This window comes from Lepidochelys kempii, chromosome 12 (assembly GCF_965140265.1).
Source record: "Lepidochelys kempii isolate rLepKem1 chromosome 12, rLepKem1.hap2, whole genome shotgun sequence".
In the NCBI taxonomy this organism is placed as follows: domain Eukaryota; kingdom Metazoa; phylum Chordata; order Testudines; family Cheloniidae; genus Lepidochelys; species Lepidochelys kempii.
The window spans coordinates 1,438,395-1,462,867 of NC_133267.1; the positions used below are offsets into that span (position 1 = coordinate 1,438,395).

The 24,473-nt window shown below is 47.4% G+C and overlaps 1 protein-coding gene across 2 annotated transcripts in view; it reads left to right on the forward strand.

Annotated features, from left to right (window-relative positions):
• The window catches only part of FA2H (fatty acid 2-hydroxylase), a 74,881-nt gene that overhangs the window by 20,930 nt on the left and 29,478 nt on the right, over positions 1–24,473 (forward strand). Inside the window, exons 2-3 of one of the 2 annotated variants that reach the window (XM_073307080.1) lie at positions 16,452–16,544; positions 19,043–19,132. In XM_073307080.1, the coding sequence (XP_073163181.1) occupies positions 16,452–16,544; positions 19,043–19,132 (183 nt within the window). The remainder of the gene's footprint in view (positions 1–16,451; positions 16,545–19,042; positions 19,133–24,473) is intronic. The other variant, XM_073307081.1, reaches the window with a different exon arrangement.

The following is a 24,473-nucleotide window of genomic DNA, read 5'->3' on the forward strand; positions in this document are numbered from 1 at the left end:
CAAAAGGTCATTATTGAAGAGATCGACTCCTCGGAATGGGTTTCACCTACAGTAGTGACACAGAAGAAGGGTGGAGGCATTTGCCTTTGTGTGGACTTTAAGGGAGCCAAATAAAGCTTTTGTGATTGACAGCCATCCTCTTCCTCACCTAGAAGAAGTATTTGCAGAACTCCGTGGAGCAAAGGTGTTTTTTTTCTACTCTTGATTTGCAGAGCGCAACCACCAGGTTATGTTGCATGAAGATAGCAGAGACCTCACAGCATTTATTACACATGAGGGACTATTTCATTTTAAATGTGTTCCATAGGGTCTCGCATCTGCCCCAAGTGCCTTTCAAAAAATGTCATTGATTCTGAAGAATCAACACGGAGTTCAGTGCTATCTGGATATTATCATGTTTTGAAATACTTCTAAGGAGCATGACAATAACCTGCTGTCTGTACTAAACTGCATCAGCACAACAGGCCTCCAGCTCAATAGGTCCAAATGCAAATTTAGACACACTGATCTCTCATTTCTGGGGCATACAATTTCACAGGCTGGACTAAAACCTGATCCAGATCATATCCTGGCAATTTCAAATGCTCCTCCTCCAACAGATTTGCAAACCTTACATTCCTTCTTGGGTCTTACCTCCTGGTATGCAAAATTCATTCCCATTTATGCTTCTGTCATTGAACCGTTACGGGAATTACTACGGAGAAGTTCAACCTTAGTGTGGACAACGGATCATAGGATATCAGGGTTGGAAGGGACCTCAGGAGGTCATCTAGTCCAACCCCCTGCTCAAAGCAGGACCAATCCCCAAGTTTTTTCTTAAATCCCTAAATGGCTCCCTCAAGGATTGAACTCACAACCCTGAGTTTAGCAGGCCAATGTTCAAACCACTGAGCTATCCCTCCCCCACATAAGCTAGTTTCGAAACGGTGAAAGACTTGATTGTACATAGTCCAGTACTTGCACTATTCAGTCCTGCATTGCCCACAATTGTAACTACTGATGCTTCTGATTATGGACTTGGGGCTGTTCTCACACAACTGCATGAGGACAACACCGAGAGGATGGTCGCATTTGCTTCAAGGACGCTAAGTAATGCTGAGAGAATATTCTACAGTCGAAAAAAGAGCTTGTGTCTGGGCTACTGAAAAATGGAGAACTTGTGGGGGCCACACGTTCAAGTTGCGCACAGACCACAGCCCTTTGACAACGTTGCTCACCATGAAAGGACTGGGAAGAGCAGGATACCGTATTGCTAGAAGGTCTGGAAGACTACTCTCTTTCAATTATGAACTGGAATATAAGCCTGGAAACCAAAATGTGGTTGCTGATTGCCTTTCCCGCCTGCCTTTGCCTTCACCAGATGGTCCACCGGAGGATGACGTTGTCGTGGTGCACTTATTACAAGCGCTCTCACTGCAGTTACAAGGGAACAATTTCAAGCTGCTTGTTCAGCATGTCCAGTTCAACAAAAACTATGAGAATTTCTGACAAAGGTGGCCCAGTCACCCTAAAAACCTTGACCTAGTTTTGCTGCCTTATTTTAGAGTTCATCCCGAACTTTCTTTGTTTGCAAAAAGAAAAGGAGTCCTTGTGGCACCTTAGAGACTAACAAATTTATTTGGGCAAAAGCTTTCGTGAGCTACAGCTCACTACATCGGATGAAGTGGGTAACATTCTTGGTAAAGAGGTTTCCACTTTGAAAATAAAGTCCTGTTGAAGCTTGTTAGTACCTTACCTGGTTGATACAACAAGCCTGGGACTGGTCAGCTCAGAAATGAGACAACTAAGTGGGGAGCTGATAGAGGTCTCTAAAATCATGACTTGTGTGGAGACTCTGAGTAGGGAGGTGTTGTTTAGCCCTTCATGTAACACCTAACATGTAACACTAGGGGTCACCTAACAAAATTAGTAGGCAGCAGGATTAAGACAAAAGAAAGTGCCTCTTCACACAATGTATGGTCAACATGTGAAATTTGTTGCCTGGGGATGTTGTGAAGGCCAAAAGTATAACTGGGTTCAAAGAAGAACTAGGTGAGTTCGTGGAGGATAGGTCTGTCAGGGACACAACCCCGTGTTCTGGATGTCCCTGAATTTCTGACTTCCAAAAGCTAAGGCTTGGATTGTTATCGAACAGAACCCATCATCAGCCTGGATGCATGTCCCCTGGGATGGTGGTTGAAGCACCAAGGGACATGTGAATCTTTAGACATCTGGCACGTAATTATCGTGCAATGCCAGCTACAGCAGTGCCATGCAAATACCTGTTCTCGCTTTCAGATATATTTGAAAATGTAGAAACATCCAAAATAAATTTCAATTTCTATTGTTTAACAGTGCAAACTGAGTTAATCGCGTGAGTTAACTGCGATTAATTGACAGCCCTAGTTCCCTGGTCTGGATTATTGGCCAAATAGGGGCCTCAAACTTCTGGAAGAGGAAACTTAAATCTAATGCAAAAAATTTTCATTCATTCTTTAAGCACAGGGGTTGGGGAGAAAGGGATGCTTGGTCAGCAAGTGGCTAGATTCTTCTGATGCTTGATTCTAGTATTGCTCATGTGTGGAGTGAATGGGTTTTATTCTGAAGATATTTTGTATGTTCCTGTTCCTCTTCCCCACCCTCTGTCTTCTAAATAGCTGCTTCTTGGCTCCCCACGCTCCATACAGCTTGTGCTAACTACTCAAAGTCAGAGGAGTTTCTTTAATTCCGCATGGGGCCACTCTGTATTCCAAATTCTGAGCAGAGAAAGAGGACAGCAGTATGATTGCTCAGAGCTCAAGTATGAAACTGCAGAAAAACCTGAGAGTCTCTGGATTAAGTTTAAAAAAGTGCGCAAAAAGGGTGATGTCGTGGTGGGAATCTACTATAGACCACCAGACCAGGGGGATGAGGTGGACGAGGCTTTCTTCCGGCAACTCGCAGAAGTTACTAGATCGCAGGCCCTGGTTCTCATGGGAGACTTCAATCACCCTGATATCTGCTGGGAGAGCAATACAGCGGTGCACAGACAATCCAGGACGTTTTTGGAAAATGTAGGGGACAATTTCCTGGTGCAAGTGCTGGAGGAACCAACTAGGGCCAGAGCTCATCTTGACCTGCTGCTCACAAACCGGGAAGAATTAGTAGGGGAAGCAACAGTGGATGGGAACCTGAGAGGCAGTGACCATGAGATGGTCGAGTTCAGGATCCTGACACAGGGAAGAAAGGAGAGCAGCAGACTACAGACCCTGGACTTCAGGAAAGCAGACTTTGACTCCCTCAGGGAACTGATGGGCAGGATCCCCTGGGAGAATAACATGAGGGGGAAAGGAGTCCAGGAGAGCTGGCTGTATTTTAGAGAATCCTTATTGAGGTTACAGGGACAAACCATCCCGATGTGTAGAAAGAATAGTAAATATAGCAGGCGACCAGCTTGGCTTCACAGTGAAATCCTTGCTGATCTTAAATACAAAAAAGAAGCTTACAAGAAGTGGAAGATTGGACAAATGACCAGGGATGAGTATAAAAATATTGCTTGGGCTTAAAGGAGTGAAATCAGGAAGGCGATATCACACGTGGGGTTGCAGCTAGCAAGAGATGCTGTAGTGGCTGGATGAGCAGTCTACTGCAGCAGTTCCTGGGCTTGATTTGCCACTGTAACTGAATTGATTGAATTACACCAGCGCAGAACTGGATTAATGTACTGGAGCCTCAGGCCCCTTGTTTGTAACTAGAGTTTAGCTTGTTGACTGCTGGACAATGGACCAACTGAAGGCTGCCTCCTACTTTATTGCTCATTCCAACTGAAGGCGTGGGGCTGGCTTCTGGAAATACAGTCTAATCAGTCTTGGGACTGGAGTTGCCTTTGTGTTTTTTAAGATGGCGTGTTTGTGGCTGGGAGGAATTGGTGTGACCACGCCCACTAAATCTGAGCATCTGATCTGAAGCAGTGTTTGGCAGCTCTGTGTGGGCATCCATCTGGGCTTACAAATATCAGCCATGCAAGCGTGTCAGAGGAGGGAGGAATGGAGACTGCATCCGCAGGGAGGATGCCGAAGGAGAAACTAAGTGACTTTCCAGCTTCTCTATGTCAGTGTTGCACATATGAGTTTGGTTGGGTGCAAACAAACTGCAGGATGGAGAGGGGGCAGCATGGAGTTCTTGCCAGGCTGGGGGTCAGAACTCTAGGGCTCCCCTCTGGTGTGAGAAGTAGGAGTCTCTAACTCAGGGGTGGGCGAACTATGGCCCATGGGCCATATCCAGCCTGTCAGGGCTTTGCATCCGGCCTGCGGGATTGCCGCCTGTGGTCTGGCAGGCCCTGCACCGCTCTCAGAAGCGGCCGGCACCATGGCCCTGGGGCCCCGGGGGGGGGGGTGCCGCAGAGGGCTCTGTATGTTGCCCTTGCCTCCAGGCACTGCCCCCTGCAGCTCCCATTGGCCGGAAATGGGGAACCGCGGCCAATGAGTTTTGGGGGAGGTACCTGGAGGTGTGGCAAGGGCAGCACGTGGAGCCCTGTGGGGGGCCCCCCCAGGGGCCTTGCAGGGACGTGATACCAGCCGCTTCCCGGAGTGGTGCGGGGCCAGGGCAGGCAGGCAGGGAGCCTGCCCTGGCCCTGGTGCACGCCTCTGCCACCCTGGAGCCACTTTAGGTAAGCGGCACCAGGCTGGAGCCTGACCCCCTCCTGCACTCCAACCCCCCATCCTGAGCCCCCCGCTGCACCCTGTGCACCCCAACCCCTTTCCTTGAGCTCCCTCCCACCGTCTGCACCCCTTCTCTGCCCCAATCCATTGCTCTGAGCCCGTTCCCGCACCCCTCCTGCACCCCACACTCCCTCCTGTACCCCAACCACCTGCCCCTTCCCTGCATACAATTTCCCAACACAGATGTGGCCCTCGGCCCAAAGAGTTTGCCCACCCCTGCGCTAACTCTTCTCAGCCAGTTCAGTTCTGTCCTGTCCCTGTCTACTCTAGAGTGTGCGACAGTACAACTCGACCCCCTTACCTGGTGGGCCATCCTCTCTCGGGGCTAGTTGCTCCCGTGAACACGGAAGGGACAGCATGAAGGCTACTGAGGATGTGATTGTGTCTTAACACAATCTGCTACTAGCAGAAGCCTTTCCAGACACCCTCTGCACATATTAAATGGAGAAATCCTCAAAACACATGGCCTCTGGAAGCCCATCCGTGTTACAAGCATTTCAGTGTGTGGTGGATTCATCTGTGTGAGGGGCTCCTGTCCTGCTCTGTGCTGCGTCCGCCTGCTGGCCCCGGTAGTGCCTTTTTGTCTGAATGATTGTCTAGTCATCTCTGCTCCCTCAGGGTAGGGGACGAGACCTAGTCCCGCTCCGTGGTGTTCACAGCGTGACACATGCTCTGTCGGTGCACCACAAATACACCTACCTACCCTTGACGGCTGCGTGGGCCCTCAGTTAATGTCCATTTCCCGAGCCCAGTAAAATATTAGGGAAGATTTTAATCTGAATCCCGAAGGGAAGGGGGCTCTAGGAAGTCTGGCTCCGCTTGTAGTACTGGGGAAATACTCTGCCCTTCCTTCCTATACCAAAGCACCCAGTAACTTCAGAATGCTCGACAATGCACGTGGTATCAGGCTGGAACAACCTTGGAGGCTGGAGGCTGCTAGCCCTAGAATGGGTACTGCATGGATAGTGGACCGGCAAGCATCTCGGGCGCTCTACCTCTGCTAGTGCATCATAAATCTGACCTGGAGGGGGCATATCTAGATGTCCCAAGGGAATTCAGTTGTTTTGACGCAGTCACTCTACTGACAGGCGGTCAGCAAGGCTAGTGAAGATGGCTTTTGTGCTGTGATTATAGCAGTCTTCTCAATGAAATCTCTTTAATGCAGGCCCATGTATGCCCTAGTCATGGCGTGGGACCCCACTGGGCTGGGCACACAAACACTGAACACACAGATTGTCCCACTATTCGTCAATGCAGGCCGGTGCGGCATTTGAATGAGTCACCTAGCAAAGAGAAGCTCTTGATCCCATTGTCAGCACCTCATCACTTCTCTTAGGTTTTTTTTTCCTCCCCCCCCTTGCATCCTTCCATCTCTGGCTTGTCTGTTGGAAGCGGTTACTGAGTTGGGAAAGTGAAACAGAAAAAGCCAGTAGAAGCTTCACAGGTTACCATGGACTAGCCCTTATCAGGTGCTGGCTCTTTGCAATAAAGCTGTGATAATGATAGACTGAGCCTTGCACCCTGAGCAGTGCATACCTCTGAGGAAAATCTACCCCAGATGAGAAGCTGTGAAAGGTGCAACGTTCTGTCATGAAGAACCAGGCTTCACGCATTTTTTAACATGTTCTGCTTTTGTGTTTTCTCTCTCCTCAGGAGGGAAGGGAGTAGTGGGAAAACATGTGCAATTGTTCAATAACCTTATCTAGCAGGCATTGTTCTTTGCTGCTGTTTAATGATCTTTGTGACGCTTGTTTGTAGTAATGGTAATCAATGCAACTGCCCAAATTCAGCACCATAGTAGAGGCTGCCTCCCTTTAAATCTAAAAAGCTCTAACTAGCTAGTTTGGCAGGGAAAATGTCAACAGCAGATATCTCTGGGTGTGTGCTGCTTTGGATTTCTTTTGTTCTACTTAGGTTAATCACTTCATAGGCCAGAGCAGCCTAGTGGAATGTGATACCCAAGGGAGTAAAACGCTGCTTGAGAGTACATGCATACTTCTTATGCGTGCCTGGCTTGCAAAAATCAGACACCGTGTAGTGTTTCCTTCTGGAAATGGTTGGTTTCCCAACATGCAACTAGCAGTATCTGAAGTATTTCATTCATAGAATAGCTAATGTGACGCCAATTTTTAAAAAGGGTTCCAGAAGTGATCCTAGCAATTACAGGCCTGTAAGCCTGACTTCAGTACCGGGCAAACTGGTTGAAACTATAATAAAGAACAATATTGTCAGATATATATAGATGAACATAATTTGTTGACAGGTTTCAGAGTAACAGCCATGTTAGTCTGTATTCGCAAAAAGAAAAGGAGTACTTGTGGCACCTTAGAGACTAACCAATTTATTTGAGCATGAGCTTTCGTGAGCTACAACATGGTTTTAGTAAAGGGAAATCATACCTCACCAATCTACGAGAATTCTTTGAGGGGATCAACAAGCATGTGGACCAAGGGGATCCTGTGGATATAGTGTACTTAAATTTTTAGAGAGCCTTTGACAAGGTCCCTCACCAAAGGCTCTTAAGCAAAGTAAGCTGCCATGGGATAAGAGGGAAGGTGCTCTCATGCATTGGTAGCTGGTTAAAAGATAGGAAACAAAGGGTAGGAATAAATGGTCAGTTCTCAGAATGAAAAGAGGTCAATAGTGGTGTCCCCCAGGCATCTGTTCTGGGACCAGTCCTATTCAACATATTCATAAATGATCTGGAGAAAGGGGTAAACAGGGAGGTGGCAAAATTTGCAGATGATCCAAAATTACTAAAGATAGTTAAGACCCAGGCAGACTGCAGAGAGCTACAAAAGGATCTCTCAAAACTGGGTGACTGGGCAACAAAATGGCAGATGAAACTTAATGTTGATAAATGCAAAGTAATGCACATTGGAAAGTATAATCCCAACTATACATATAAAATTATGGGGTCTAAATTAGCTATTATCACTCAAAAAAGAGATCTTGGAGTCATTGTGGATAGTTCTCTGAAAACATCCACTCAATATGCAGCGGCAGTCAAAAAAGCGAACAGAAGGCTGGGAATAATTAAGAAAGGGATAGATAATATGACAGAAAATATCATGTTGCCTCTATAAAAATCCATGGTACGCCCACATCTTGAATACTGCATGCAGATGTGGTCGCCCCATCTCAAAAAAGATATATTGGACTTGGAAAAGTTTCAGAAAAGGGAAAGAAAAATGATTAGGGGTATGGAACAGCTGCCATATGGGGGGAGATTAATAAGACTGGGACTTTTCAGCTTGCAAAAGAGAGGGCTAAGGGGACATATGATTGAGGTCCATAAAATCATGACTGGTGTAGAGAAGGAAGTGGTGTCTCTCTCTTTTTTTTTTTTTTACTACTTTTCAGAACACAAGAACTAGGGGTTACCAAATGAAATTAATAGGCAGCAGGAGGGAGCCTCCTAGTGTGTCTGACTCTGAGGAAGCAAGGAGATGCTTGCACTGCCCAGGGCTCAAGGTCACCTGAATAACTAGACTAGGGGTGAGCAAACTATGCCCCACGGGCCGGATCCAGCCCGTGGGATTGCCACCCTTGTGGAGCTGCAGGCCCCACTCTGCTCTGGGAAGCAGCCAGCACCATGTCCCTGCAGCCCCTGGGGGAGGGGGGACCCACTCCATGCATCTGAAGAAGTGGGGTTTAACCCACGAAAGCTTATGCCCAAATAAATCTGTTAGCCTTTAAGGTGCCACCACCGGCCGCCTCCTTGTTGCAGCGGCTGAATCACTGCAGAGTCTGTTAGCATCACAGAACAGCTGAGTCTCCACTGCGACACTAGCTCCGGTGTTGTCAGCACGGGAGTGTCGCCCCATGCGCCCTGGAGCCAGCTGGCCTGCCAGGCTAAAGCACCGCTGAACTCGCGCTGAGGGGCTCCGTGTGTTGGCAGGAGTCAGGGTAGGGGCCACGCTTGCTATAGCTCGAGTGAACGTTGCAGTGAAGACGAGCCCTTAGTTAAATGGAAAGCGCCCTTACTGAAGCAGGGTTTGCACCCGGAGGTGGAAGTTCTCTGTTCACTGCTTGAGCAGCAGCAGTGTAAGCTGCAGAGGTGATGTTTTGTCTTGATGCCGCTGGCGGGGGACAGCAATCGCACTGGGGACTTTTAAGCAGACCCACATCTGCTGGGAAGTGGGTTGACTTGACCATTCGATGGCAATGCCTTTGGACTGAGGTGCGCAAGTGGCCTAGAGGTGATGGCCTCTACATCCCATTGCCTGCCCCAAGCCATCCTGTTCCTAGAGGCAAATGAGCATATGCAGGTACTGATATAGCAGACGTCCTGACGGAGGTCTGCCTACGGAGGAGGTGGTGATTGTTGTACATCAAGGTCCTAAACGTGCAGCTGGGTTTGGATCCTTACATGAAAAGAAGTGAAGCTATCGACGGTCCTCTGCAGATCCGAGAAAGGCTCTCAGACGCTCGCGTAGGAAGTGTCTGCCTCACTGTGTCATAAATGCAGCTCACCACTGTTCTCCATACTCTCCCCATGCTTGATTCCGAAAACTCCTCCAGCCCTGATGAAGACCTATTGTGGGGGCTCGAGCTGTGTCAGAACAGTGACTGTGACCTTGTTTCTCATAGCCATGATGGTGCAGGCAGGGCCATTCCTTGGTCTGCCCTCGCTCGGGGAAGCACTAGTACGTTCCTCCATACTTGGGAGTGCATTGGATCCTGGACATTTAGCCGCGGAGGGTTTTGTAAACTCCTGTTTGAACCCTTTCCCACAAAAGAGACCTTTGCTGCTTGCCATGATGCAGAGATGAGGTGACATGACCAGCCACCTATCAGAGCTAGGATCCTCGCCTTGTTCCAGAGTTCCTGCAACCGAGAAGGGTGTTGGCTAGCAAAGAAGGATGTCCAACCTGCTGAAGTGTCCCATGTTAGTGAGCACTCTGGTGAGCTCTCCTTCTGTTGGATGGATCCTTTGCAGTAGCCCAATAACTATAGGGCTTGTGATCCATGTATGCCCATGGGATAATCCAGAGTCCATTGAGTTACTGTCTTGCACTGAGAAGAATCACAGGAACAAAGAATGATGCATTATTACAGTCCAAGCTGTATTACTTGAGCACTCATTCACATTTTCAAGTACAGTTGCTTTAGCTGTTTGCTTTCTACAGACATTGGAATGAACAAGTTCACTGGGAATGCTGCCTGAAATGCCAAATTTTCACCAGTTAGTGTATTTCAGTCAAACAAACATACCACAGACAAATCAAAACAGCCCATAAGCAATGTTCCCTCTAATTTTTGACAGGCTGTGTGCACAAAAAATTTCTTCTGTGCAAATTTTTGTTCACGCAGTGTTTTGCCATGTGTGCAGGGTTTAGGATCTGTGTGCACGCTCACAGCTTAGAGGGAACAGTGCCCGTAAGTTAAAGGCACAGAGCAAAGACTTCACAAGCAGCTCATGGGCAGAGATTGGCATAAAACAACTGGAATACCTCAAAAAACCCAAACCTCTAGAACTTCGGATCTGTTCACAGGCCTGGAGGGAAGCTGGGGATGGAGTCTTAGTTGTTGCGAAGTGTGTGCATAGCTACTTAGAGCAGGGGTAGAGGAGATGATAGCAATCCCTCTGCACCAGACTGCACGATGGCTTGCGCCATTGAGTCTGGTGCAGCTGCGGCACTGGAGGAAAAACATTTAGACTTTTCCTAGCCAAGGAAGCTGACTGTGAAGTCCAGGTTGGGGATCTTCCCAGGGCATAACATCCACCTTAGCCTGAGCCTGGAAACTTGCCATGTGGGGCCATGGTCTCATGGGACTGACAGAAGGGTGAGAATCTTGGATCTTACTTGATTCATATTCAGATAACGCGCGCGCACAGGGCCTTGCAGAAGAGACGGGGAGGAGGTACAGGATGGGGCATTGAGCAGGGATTGCTGGTGGAGGAGCATCTGTCGGGCTTTGATAGATGGGTAGACACCCTGCGTGGGAGGACAAACTGCAGCGCCTCTCTCTCGCTGGGCTGAGGAATCTGAATTCATGAAGTGGGCTGGGTGTTTCTGCTTTGACTTCTTGATAACTTGCGCTGTGATAACGCTGCCAGATGGTACCAGGGTGCAAACATGCCCTCCGTGCAGTATGTGCGATAAAAGAGGCTGCTAACGCGTCTCTCTAACCTTGGCACACGTGTGCCCTTCTAGCACCCTTTAACTTGCTTTCTAATGGCACCTCTTGTGTTTAAAGTTTCTGCTCGTAAAAGGGATGTTTTACTGAATGTTTCTAAACCAGAGCCGATGCGTCATTAAATTCTCACCTTTCCCACCACCCCCATCAAATCCCGGGTGCATGTGGGTGTCATGCCACCCTCCACTCTGCCCTCGAACTTTCTGAGCAGGCAGGTGACCGTCAAACATCCTGTTCTCTGAGCATTGTTGAGAGCAGCAGCCTGTATGTTCCATTTCCAGCTAGCAGGGAACAACACTTTGCGAGCACCTGCATCATGGGCGGCAGGAATCACAGGCCAGGGGAGGCTGAGCCTCCCCAAACAGCCCTGCATGGCCCTGCCCATGCTCCACCCCCAGAGCCTCTCCTGCTTCCCGCTGGTGCTCTTCCCTCATGGCCAGCCTGCGGTGCAGGACTCCAGGTGGCTGGGGCCAGTGCTCGCATCTCCCACTTGGGGCTGGGTGTCGCTGGGGACTGCGCCACCCTCCTGGTGCTCTGGGGCTGGGGGCACGAGGAGCTGCGCTGCCTGCCTGGCCAGCACTCCGGGCCTGGAGGCGTTGAGGCGGCGGGGCCGGCAGCTGCGGTGGGGGGCGGGGGAGCAGAAGGGGCAGGAGCTAGGAGCTGGCAGTTCATGCACCTCCCATGATCTGCGTTTATAATACTTGGCCTTGTGGAGGGCCGTAACGTTGTCACAGCCCTCGTTCAGGAGTGGTGGACCCTCTAACTTAGGGTGGGGTAGTGTGCAATGTTTGACGAGTGTCTTTCTCTTAAATAGTGGCAGTGGAGCTGGTTCAGCCTGGTGCCTGCCTGGTTTCCAGCCTGGGGGAAGGTGATTTACTGCAGCTGGGAGCAGAGTGGGGAGGGGATTGGGAGCGTCCAGCATCCTGCTGCATGAATTGCCAAGCAGAACAAAAGCACGATTCGCACACTCTTCCCTTCCCAACCCTTTCCTAAATGCTGAGCAAGAGTTTAGTTAGAGGCTTTCTTCCGCATGGAAGCATTGGCTTCTGCAATTAAATGTTTCTGCATTTTGCTCCTAGCTATGTTTGGCTAGAAATAGGCCTTTCTGGCATTAATGCTCAATGGGTGGGGTGGGAACACTAGCGTGTAGGTTGTCACTGTTTACTGTAACCATCGTGTCATCACTGAGCTGGCAGGGTTTAGATAACAGGGAAACACTCTGGCACCCTCTGTCAGTTTCTTGGGACTAGTGCTCCCACCATTGGGCCAGTAGCAATGGTGGGAAACTTTAGGAGAAAGGACAATGAATGCAGGAGGAATTAAATCCTTCAGTTTTAATCAGGTGCAAGGCCTCTCTGCCTTCTCCCTTGTGGAGAACCTTGTAATGGATCCATAGGCACTGACTTCCCCTCTTTCCTGTGGGTGCTTGAACCCCCTCGCCCCCACTCCGCCCCTCCTCTTCCCAGCCCTTCCCCAAAGTCCCTGCCCCAACTTCTCCCCCCCCCGCCAATATTCCAACTCCTTCCCCAAATCCCTGCCCCGCTTCTTCTCCACCTCTTCCCCTGAGCACGTCACATTCCCACTCCTTCCCCACCCCGGAGTGTGCTAATGCTGCCAAACATCTGTTTGGCGGCAGCCAGGCAGGAAATGCTGGGAGATGGGTGGAGAAGCGGGGATGCAGTGCACTCGAGAGGAGGTGGGGCAGGGGCTGAGGGGGAGCTTGGCTGCCGGTGGGTACAGAGCACCCACAAATTGTTCCAAATGGGTGCTCCAGCCCTGGACCACCCATGGAGTCAGCACCTATGAATGGATCTATTCTAGAGCATGGCAAAGGTAATGTTTATTAAACTAATCATGCCTCTACTAGGTCTATACTAGGAGCTGGACTTTCTTCTTTGGTCAAAATGATATATATATATATATATATATATATATATATATATATATATATATATATATATATATATATATATATATATATATATATATAAAATAAAATAAAATCATAAATTTATTATATAAACAAATGGAAGAAAGGGGAAGTTGATAGTAATGAATATAAATTAGAAGCTAGGAACTGCAGACTATTGATAGGGGAAGCAAAGGGACACAAGGAGAAATCTATTTCCTGCAGAGTTAAGGATAATGAGGAGATTTTTAAAGTATATTAAGAACAAAAATAATCCTAACAATGGAATTGGTACATCACTAGATGGAAATGGTAGAATGATCAATAATACAGAGAAGGGAGAAATGTTCAATAAATATTTCTATTCTGTATTTGGGAAATAAACATATGTCATAACGTATGCTAATACTCTTTCCATTCCACTAGTATCTCGAGGATGTTAAACAGCAGCTGCTAAGGCTAGACACTTTTAAATCAGCAGACACAGATAACTTGCATCCAAGAGTTTTGAAAGAGCTAGCTAAGGAACTGATGGGGCCATTAATGTTAATTATTCCCCCCCCCCCTCCGAATAACTCTTGAAAACTGGGAATTTCCAGAAGAGTGGAAGAAAGCTATTGTTGTGCCAATATTTAAAAAGGATAAACAGGATTACCCAAGTAATTATAGGCCTGTCAGTCTGACCCCAATCCCAGACAACATAATGGAGCTACTGACATGGGACTTGATTAATCAAGACTTAAAGGAGGGTAATATAATTAATGCCAGTCAACATAAATAGATTAAAAGCTGGAAAACTGAGAGGTCTCAAAATGTAACCTTAAACAGGGAGTCATCATCAAACAGTTGTGTTTCTAGTGGGATCCTGCAGGGATTGGTTCTCGGCCCTATTCTGCTTAACAACTTTTATTAATTGGCTTTATCTTCACTGATAAAGTTTGCAGATGACCCCAAAATTGGGAGAGTGGTAAATAATGAAAAGGACAAATCACTGAGAGAGAGTGATCTGGATTGCTTGGTAAACTGGGTACAAGTAAACAATATGCATGTTAATACAGCTAAATGTAAATGTATACATCTAGGAATGAAGAATGTAGGCCATGCTTACAGGATGTGGGGGACTCTATCCTGGGAAGCAGTGATTCTGAAAAAGATTTGGGGGTCATGGTGGATAATCAGCTGAACATGAACTTCCAGTGTGATACTGTGGCCAAAAGGACTAATGCAATCCTGGGATACATATCCAGGGGAAAGTTGAGTCGGAGTAAAGAGGTTATTTTTCTCTGTATTTGGCATAGGTGGAGGAAGCTCATGCTCATGAAAGCACTGGCTCTAGGCAAGCACTAAGAATAGCTTTTGATGTAGATAGCTGTTATGGGCTTCTCAAGGATTCTGACAACTATGTCCAGTGCCCTGATTTATTTTTGGAACTGACTTGTTTCCCAAGTTGGGACTCAACTCATATCTCTGTGGGAGTGAAGGCTACTCTACTGGCCTACATCTACATAATTTAACTGCCGCATTCCCTTTCCTTCCCCCTCCACCTCCAGGACCGTATACGTGAGGAGGACTCTTCCTTGGAGACATCTGGGTGGGTTTGCTGACTCTAAAACTTGCTCCAAGGCTGGAGGAAGAATTCACAGGCTAAAGCTCTTCTGCTAAGATGTAGTTAGTTGCAAACAAATGGTGTGTGCTGGGGGATTGGGGGTGTATGTGGAATAATGTAAAATAACTCTGAATTTCCTGTGTGAGTATAATATAAATATAAAGTTTAAGATTACGCTTCAAATACTATGGAGTGGGGAGGAGTTCTACCTCAAAAGTCTCTGTCTTACTACTGTCTGTGCAACTTTTGTATTGAGTAAAGCCAAATCCTGCGTTTTGGCACGGGGTTAGACTAGATGACCCTTGCGGTCCCTTCTAACCCTATGACTGTATGATTTTAAGTCTTTGACAAGCATAGCAGTTAGTTGGTACCCCTATAACAGTCTCCAGATGGGCGGCTTGGCCATGAATCTTGTACACGTTGCAAAGTAGACAGTTATTAAAGGCCTTAGTCTGTGGCCATCACACAGTGGTTTATGTAACGGTTTATGTGTGGGGATATACAGAGCGTCCTTGGTCTCCCTGGAAGCCTAGCTGGCAGGGTCTGAGAGTGATTATGGATGGCCTTCCTATTTGTATTGGAAGATGGCTAGCTCACTCTTGAATCATGATAAAATCCCAATTGGTGCATTGCTTCCACTCTTGGGTGTGAGGAGTGCTAGAGGGCTTTCCCCTCACCCCCTCCCCCGGTTCTTGTCACACAGACAAAGCAGAAGTCCAAAGTGCAGGCACTGCGATGTTTGTTGGGGTAAGCTTCAAGCAAGCATCTTCATAGATTTACATGCCGCAGAGTCTGTTTCCTAGTGTTTTGTTCCCAGCTCTGATGCCGCAGAGCATTTCCCCTGGGTCCCCCTTCCCAGCTGTGACACTGCAGAGCCTTGCCGTGTCCCACCTCCCCATTCCCACCTTCTCCTTCTTAGCAGGTCCAAATATACCTGCAGGGCACGCCCCTAGTTACTGCTTGAAAGGTGTCCTCAGGGTAGCCACCTTGGTCACTTGGTATCTAGCTTGCAATGCTGAGAGTGAACTGATGGCCTAGTTAGTAGAAATTAAAGCTGGCTGGGAACTCTTTGATTAAATGCTGTTTCATCGGAAAATACTGTTTTAGTTGAAACCAAAAATTTTGTGGGAATGGGTCAGTTTCAAGAAATTTCCTATTTCAGAAGCTCATTGCAGGGAGAGTTCTGAAATTGTTGAAACATCCCATTTTGTTTTCTAAATGACAAATTCAGTTAGGTTTCAAAATTAAGTGTTTTTTGAACTAAACTGATGGTAAAGACAAAAGTCAAAATTGAAACCCATAATTTGATTGACCCGATCCAAAAATGGTTTGGATTTTTGGGGTGTGAAAATTGAGGGGTTTTTTGACTCTTCATTCCAATTTTGGGCTGGAATTTTTTTTTTCGAATCGGATGTTTGAAGGACAAAAAAACTGTTTCCCAAGCAGGTTTAGTAGAAATGTTTTTTCTCTGGACAATACGATTGCACGTCAAGATTTTTAAAAAATGGAAAGTGATGCTCGTTGGTGCTCTGATAATGGTGTGCCTGGGACACCACATGCCGCCAAGCATCAGGATTTAATCTGTGAGCGCTAATTCCACACACACAGGTCATGGCTAAGATTTTTCAAAAATGACACTAGTGATTTTTGGTGGTCCAACGTTTGAGCAGCCTTAATGGGACTTATTTTCAGAAAATACAGAGCACCCACTCTCTGAAGTTTGGGACAGCCTCTTTAAGGTTTCTCAAGTTAGACACTAAAAATATGGAGGTGCCCAAAATCTTGGCCCACGTGAATACAGTTGCAGGAAAAAACATTATCAGAACTCAATGACTTCTGTGTAAAGCCTGTATGTATGTATATAACTGACATGATTGTGAGGGGTTAGTGGTGTTTTGCCATTTGTCATGTACCAAAGAACAAAGATTCTAGACTTCTGACAGCATAAAACTAGTGCTTCCCTGATGCATATGAAATCTGCTGCGGGAACTTAGTAAAAATCCTGACTAGCTGCTTAATATGTGGGTCTTAGCTATACGCCTCAGGTTTTATTGCTGCCGGACTAAATTCAAGTGATGTCTTATGGATTTAATTGTTTCTTGTTCTTCTCTAGAGCCTTCTCGAGACAGAGAAACCAGTAAATTCCACAGCTCGAACAATGAACCATAGGATGGATCCTAGATGTAAAACAGTAGATCCAGATAAGGTAAGGAGCCGGTTGTATAGTATTTGCAGAAGCATGTTGGCTTCTCGAACACTGTTACTTTGTTCAAATGATCTCCAGAAGCTAACATGTTTGATCACTCTTCTCTGTGTCTGAAAATGGAAATCTTCCTTCAAACCTGTAAGGAACACAGTCCAAATCCAGATCAGGAGCAGAGATGTTCCAAATAAACACAAGGTAGGACAAGAATGGAGTTTTGCACAGATCATCTAGATCCTGCAGGAACGAAGCTGGATTGGAGTCACAGCATCTCCATTAGAAGGGCTAGCGTGAGAACCATGGGCACGGGTGAGGGTTATGCCCATAGCGGGATACCACACAGTACCATTGCTGGTTCTGACATTCTGTGAACGTAATTAGCATGCTTATCAAAAGTATTAAAGACTGACGTCTTTTTCCTCCAGACCAGCCACAAAAGCTTCCCCTGTGCTGCCCTAGCAACGTGCCATGCCACCATCTCTTGGAGTGAGGAGGGCATGCATTTTCCAAGCCCATTCAAACCAAGGCCTCTCTGAGAAGTGCACACTAGCAAAGGGGCGCTACGCGTTGGCGATCCACACACTAGCTTCTGTAGGCCACCAAATAGGCAATGAATGATAATCACTAGCTGCCTGGGCTGCATTTGAGCTGCTGACCTAGGGTAAAAGGCTCTGTACCCCCTTCTGCCTCTTCTTCCCCTCCTCAACATCCAAATATGCTTCTTTTGTCACAGTGGTAAATCCAGATTAATTGGAAGAGTGCTCCAGTATCCCAAGTGCAGTCCTGGAGGTCCTAGTGTACCCTCGCATGTTCTGCGTGCTCACGAATTGTCCACATGTGACTGTGTGAAGGAGAGCTTTCTTCACTGTTGTGCAGCTCCATGCCGTTGTGCCATAATAGAGCAGCCGACTGGGCAGCAAACACCACTCTGGGATATGTAAACAGTGGCGGCATTGTACGTAAACGACAGAAAATTATTGTAGGACTAGAAGAGAATATAGTGATGGCCCAAATGGAATCCAGGATACTGTTCTAGTCCTCTTATTACAAGGGCAGCTGGAGTGCAACAGAGACTGACTTCCATAAGAAGGTTATGGAAAAACTGCATCTGGTGGGAGAAGAGGAGGCTGTGAGGGTTCCTCGTAGAAACAGAGCTGTGAAGGGCAGGATGGACTGATAATACAAGGTGATATTTTAGTGTCCAGACAGCAAGAGTCATGGCTTGGTACTTCGTTTTGTTCAATCCTCAATACCCAACTGATGCTATTTCCATGTTTTTTGTTGTACACATGAATTAGCCATTGTCTCCTGATCCACTACCTCTTAGAAGGAAATTTCTAAGTTGTTGCATTTCAGAAATGGCCTTTTCCTTTCAAAAGAACCTTGGAACTCCATAAAATGCTTTGGCTTCCATAGGCTCTGTGTTGCCAACCCCCGGGCATTCAAAAATTATGATTCAGGTCCCCCAAATTCATGAGCTCCAGATAACCTGCAGATAACTATGTAAGTTATGTGTAGGGCAGCTGGGGAGGCTTAGCCCAAGTTTCATCCTGAGCTCCTGCAGTGGTGAGTTCAGAGCCAAGAATGCTTGGCCCAGGTGCTGCTGGCTGCAGCGTCCTTGTTCATTGCGGCATTCTAGAGGGTCTTGAAGCAGTGGTGGTCCATTTAGGTATCCAGCAGACTAGCCCATTGAGGGCTTTGAAGATGACCTTGAACTGGATCAAATATGAATGAAGGTCCAGGGTAGTGTGAGGGAGCTCTGGTGTGACTTGTTCTCATTTACCTGTCCTACTTGGATGTACTGCCATGTTTTGAAACTGCCTGCAGTGTCTGTGTGACTTCCCCTACCCCACTGAGGTCGGGCTTTGCCCATGAGGAGTGGGCACACAATGGATCAGTTGGAGGTGGAAAGAGGCCTTCCTGGACACTTCTGCAGTTTGTGCCTCTAGACACAGCGCAGAGCCAAGAATGACACTGCACCTTCCTGATGTTCTACAGACATACTGAGGTCCTAGTGTTTGCGGGATCTTCTGCTTGTCCTCTGTCCACCAGTATCGCCCTGTTCCTGTCTGAGCTGAGTTTGAGTTGACTGCTTATGTACTGCATTCCCTGTTGCCAGCCCTCATCTCGGACTGACACTTGAACTTGCTAAGAATAAGCCTCTCACCACGATGGACATTGTGGGTTGGTCCTGATGTTCGGTAAGAGAACTGCTAGTGTGCAAGAGATTGAATGGATACAATGACCTTGCTAGGACAGGAGTTCTGTGATTAGCAGATGCACATGTAGATCCACAGCTGGCCGCCCTGCACGTGGGACAAGATTTACTTTCCTTTGCAGTGTACAAACTGCTACAGATGTTAGGCACTAGGCTTGCCCGGCCTGTGTAGTGCTCTCCAGTAGCTCTGTCCATCTTGGATGCTGGAGCCTGGGTAGAACTGCTGGGGAATGCTGGCCAGGATGCTATTCCCCTTTGACGTGTACCTTTTTTTGATCTTCAGCTTTTACCCTTCAAGCATAGAAAACGCCTCTTAAAATGCAGTGTGCCCCTCCTTCTGTACCATGCTCCAGCGTCACCGCTGGATATGAACGTAAGTCATTGCACAAGGTGTGAACCCGTGACTGACTGCCTGGACTCAGGCAAGCAAGTTATACACTGATATGGTTGTTCTCTCGGTGATGTATGTAGTTAGCGTGTAAGAGGCTTTTCCCTCCTCCACACCCATCCACTCCAGAGAGTCAGCATGCTACAATTCTGATAAGGCACTTTCGGCAGGAGGTGGGAGGAGGCCTGCCCATCTTTGATCCTTTCCCAAGCACTTTCTTCCCTGGTTTAACTGGAGGTGACTTTCTGGTGGCAGAAGCAGGATTGCAGTTCATTGCTGTTTCCAGACTGCTTGAGATTTGCCAGGCAGCAGCTGCTGTGTGTCTTGTTTATCTTGAGAAGGCACTATCTGAAATTTACATGAATGAGTCAACTTGCCCACCCCCAGCCGATGGGGCTGCTTATGCTTTGTCACCTAGGTGTGGCTAAATAATGCAGCAGGAGTGATTAGCAGGAGGTGGTTTCTTTGGCAGCAGCCTTGCATCTCCCTGTGTGCAGTTTCCCTGCACGCTAACTCTGGGCATCCACAATGAGACCCGTGTTGCAGAGCCAGGCTGTGTCACTTCTAACTAAGAATATGGCTCAGCCTCTGGCTCCTTTGAACCCCAGCCTAAGCAACACTTCCACCAAAACCCCAATCCTCCCCTCCCTGCCTCCCGCTCTGGAGCAGAGCTCAGACTCCGATCTGCCCTTGGCCATCTCCCATGCAGAGGGGCAGCCACAGGGGAGCAGACTTCACGTTTGGAGTGGAGGTGCAGTCTTGTTTGTCCAGAGTCGCTCTGATGCATGGAACTGTCCACTGCCTAGGTCAGTGGCTCTCAATTGTTCCAGACTACTGTACTCCTTTCAGGAGTCCGATTCATAGAATATCAGGGTTGGAAGGGACCTCAGGAGGTCATCTAGTCCAACCCCCTGCTCAAAGCAGGACCAATCCCCAATTTTTGCCCCATATCCCTAAATGGGCCCCTCAAGGATTGAACTCGCAGCCCTAGGTTTAGCAGGCCAAAGCTCAAACCACTGAGCTATCCCTCCTAAACCTACAAAAGTGTCACAGCACATTAGTACTGACAAATTGCTTCTTCCCATTCTTACCATATAATTATAAAATAAATATTGTACTTACATTTCAGTGAATTGTATATAAAAGCAGTATAAACAAGTCATCCACATGAAATTTTAGTTTGTACTGACTTCACTAGTGCTTTTTATGTAGCCTATTGTAAAACCAGGCAAATATCTCAGAGTTAATGTACCCGGCTGGAAGACCTCTGCGTACCCCCAAGGGTATGCGTACCCCTGGTTGAGAACCATTGCCTTAGGTCAGTAGTTCTCAAACTTTTATACTGGTGACCCCTTTCACATAGCAAGCCTCTGAGTGTGACCCCCCCTCCCCTTAATAAATTAAAAACACTTTTTAATATATTTAACACTATTATAAATGTTGGTGGCAAAGCGGGGTTTGGGGTGGAGGCTGACAGCTCGTGACCCCCCATGTAATAACCTCTCGACTCCCTCAGGGGTCCTGACCCCCCAGTTTGAGAACCCCAGCCCTAGGTCATACAATGTGTTAGGCAACAGAGGTGCATTTGCATCAAGTTGAACACCCACGATAGTCATTACGGCTCTTACCAGATCAGTTCCACCCTCAGGCGTTAAGCATCACACCTTGGCAAAACCCTGCTCCCTGTGGAGGCCACTCCTTGCAGCACTATCAGATATGCAATAACAAAAAAAAGAAGGGCTGAAGAGTGGGGAAGTGAATGATGATTTCAGTCCCCTCCTCCATGGTCTTGCAAGCTTGCTCCCAGCCTTATCGGTGTTTCACAGCTGTTCCGACTGTCATCCTTCGGTGTGTACATAAAGGGAGTCAAAGTGCAATCTGACTTCTCTAACCCGAAAAGTGATTTAAAACCAGCTCCTTTGCTCCAAGATGAAGGTGCTGAATTTATTCCTAGGTGCTCTGCTCTGCAAAGCTGAGGCTGTTTGAAAATGAGGGTCACTAGCGTAAGGGTGTGGAATAGAGCAGTGCTTTTCTAGAAAACATGCCCACGCCCAGGAGATCAAAGCTAGGGCTTTACCCTCCGCTGTCCAAATGGTGTGGACTTGAAAAGTAAAGGTTCCCCTGATACCCAAAGCTGTGTCCACATCCAGTGAGAGTGACCTAGTGTGGAGGGAAGCATCTAGATATGTTAAATTCTGGGTAATCTACCTTGGCAGCATAGGCGCCAATTCCATGGGTGCTTTGGGTCTGGAGCACCCAAGGAGGAAAAATTGGTGGGTGCTCTGCACCCATGGGCAGCTCCCCGCCCCCCCGGCCTAGCTCACCTCCACTCTGCCTCCACTCTTGAGCGCGCCTTCCCCATTTCTCCTCCCAGTGCTTGCCGCCGCAAAACAAGCTGTGGGAGGGAGTGGGGAGTAGCGGAAACGCGGCGTGCTCAGGGGAGGAGGCGGGGCTAGGGTGGGGATTTGGGGAAGGAGCCCAATAGGGGCAGGGAGAGGGCAGAGTTGGAGTGGGGACTTTGGCGGAGTAGTTGCAATGGGGCAGGCGGGGGCGGGACAGGGGTGGAGTCGGGGCCGGGGGTAAGGGGACGTGAGCATCCAGCGGCGCCAGGAGAAGTTGGCAGCTATGCTTGGCAGTTTGGCCACAAATCCAGCTGCGGGGACACAGGTGCCATTTTATACTGTACAGCCGTGATTTGGGCAGGCGCACACTTCTAACCAGAGAAATCAATACGGCTGTCCAGCATTTAAGACCCTTGCAGATGCAAGGAGTCTCACCAGAGTGGGGTTAAACTGGCTGCATAATAACTTGTCAGACGTACTTAGGTGTTTGGGCAAGGTGCCCGCAGCAGGTGGAGTGGGAGGACAGGGCGTGAGTAGGGTGTAGTCCTTTTGGCAGTTGGCTAAAGGTGTGTGTGGGGCGGGGGGTGTACGTGTACTCATACAAACTGCTTGGTGTTTAAAGCTCAGCCTCTAGTTCTTTCGGAGAAAGAAAGGACACGTGTTCTCTCTCCCCGTCTCCAAGAGAACTGAAAACAGACCACAAAGAAATGGCATAACTTGCTTGAGAAAGTGTGCCTAGTCTTGCAGGGCTGCGCTATATCAATGCAGGGTTGCTGTCCTGGGGTGTGGAGCCATGTACTCCTGCAGTCGGTGCAGATACTCTCTGGGAGCAGGCAGTAGGCACTTCATAACGAGTGGTGCCGCAGTGCAATGCATCGTTAGCTAGGTTACTGGCCCATAGCCCTTCCTGAGCTGTAAGCCCTGGAAATGGATTTCTCCAGTGGCTCTGGAAGTCTGAGTGCTCCTAACTTGACAGAAAGGTTGGCAGTAAACAAGAGGCTGATATTGCTCTTATAGATTCATAAATATTTAGGTCAGAAGGGACCATTATGATCATCTAGTCTGAACTCCTGCACAACGCAGGCCACAGAATTTCACCCACCACTCCTACAAAACACCTCTCACCTATGTCTGTGCTATTGAAGTCCTCAAATCGTGGTTTAAAGACTTCAAGGAGCAGAGAATCCTCCAGCAAGTGACCCGTGACCCATGCTACAGAGGAAGGCAAAAAACCTCCAGGGCCTCTTCCAATCTGCCCTGGAGGAAAATTCCTTCCCGACCCCAAATATGGTGATCAGCTAAACCCTGAGCATATGGGCAAGATTCATCAGCCAGATACTACAGAAGATTCTTTCCTGGGTAACTCAGATCCCACCCCATCTAATATCCCATCACAGGCCTATTTGCCATGAATATTTAATTACCAAAACCAAGTTATCCCATCATACCACCTCCTCCATAAACTTATCAAGTTTAATCTTAAAGCCAGATAGATCTTTTGCCCCCACTGCTTCCCTTGGAAGGTTGTTCCAAAACTTCACTCCTCTGATAGTTAGAAACCTTCGTCTAATTTCTAGTCTAAATTTCCTGGTGGCTGGTTTATATCCATTTGTTCTTGTGTCCACATTGGTACTGAGCTTAAATAATTCCTCTCCCTCTCCAGTATTTATCCCTCTGATATATTTAGAGAGAGCAATCATATCTCTCCTCAACCTTCTTTTAGTTAGGCTAAACAAGCCAAGCTCCTTGAGTCTCCTTTCATAAGACAAGTTTTCCATTCCTCGGATCATCCTAGTAGCCCTTCTCTGTACCTGTTCCAGTTTGAATTCATCCTTCTTAAACGTGGGAGACCAGAACTGCACACAGTATTCCAGGTGAGGTCTCACCAGGGCCTTGTATAACAGTACTAAAACCTCCTTATCTCTACTGGAAATACCTCTCCTGATGCATCCCAAGACCGCATTAGCTTTTTTCACGGCCGTATCACATTGGCGGCTCATAGTCATCCTATGATCAACCAATACTCCAAGGTCCTTCTCCTCCTCCATTACTTCTAATTGATGCATCCCTAGCTTATAACTAAAATTCTTGTTGTTAATCCCTAAATGCGTGACCTTACACTTCTCACTATTAAATTTCATCCTATTACTATTACTCCAGTTTACAAGGTCATCCAGATCTTCCTGTAGGATATCCCTGTCCTTCTCTAAATTGGCAATACCTCCCAGCTTTGTATCATCCTCAAACTTTATGAGCACATTCCCGCTTTTTGTGCCGAGGTCAGTAATAAAAAGATTGGTCCCAAAACCGATCCTTGAGGAACTCCACTGGTAACCTCCCTCCAGCCTGACAGTTCACCTTTCAGTAGGACCCGTTGTAGTCTCCCCTTTAACCAATTCCTTATCCACCTTCCAATTTTCCTACTGATCCCCATCGTATCCAATTTAACTAATAATTCCCCATGTGGCACGGTATCAAACGCCTTACTGAAATCTAGGTAAGTTAGATCCACTGTGTTTCCTTTGTCTAAAAAATCTGTTACTTTCTCAAAGAAGGAGATCAGGTTGGTTTGGCACGATCTACCTTTTGTAAAACCATGTTTTGTATTTTGTCCCAATTACCATTGACCTCAATGTCCTTAACTACCTTCTCCTTCAAAATTTTTTCCAAGACCTTGCATACTATAGATGTCAAACTAACAGGCCTATAGTTACCCAGATCACTTTTTTTCCCTTTCTTAAAAATAGGAACTAGGTTAGCAATTCTCCAATCATACGGTACAACCCCTGAGTTTACAGATTCATTAAAATTCTTGCTAATGGGCTTGCAATTTCATGTGCCAATTCCTTTAATATTCTTGGATGAAGATTATCTGGGCCCCCTGATTTATTCCCATTAAGCTGTTTGAGGTTTCTCTTCTACCTCAGATATGGTAATATTTACCTCCATATCCTCATTCCCATTTGTCCTGCTACCATTATCCC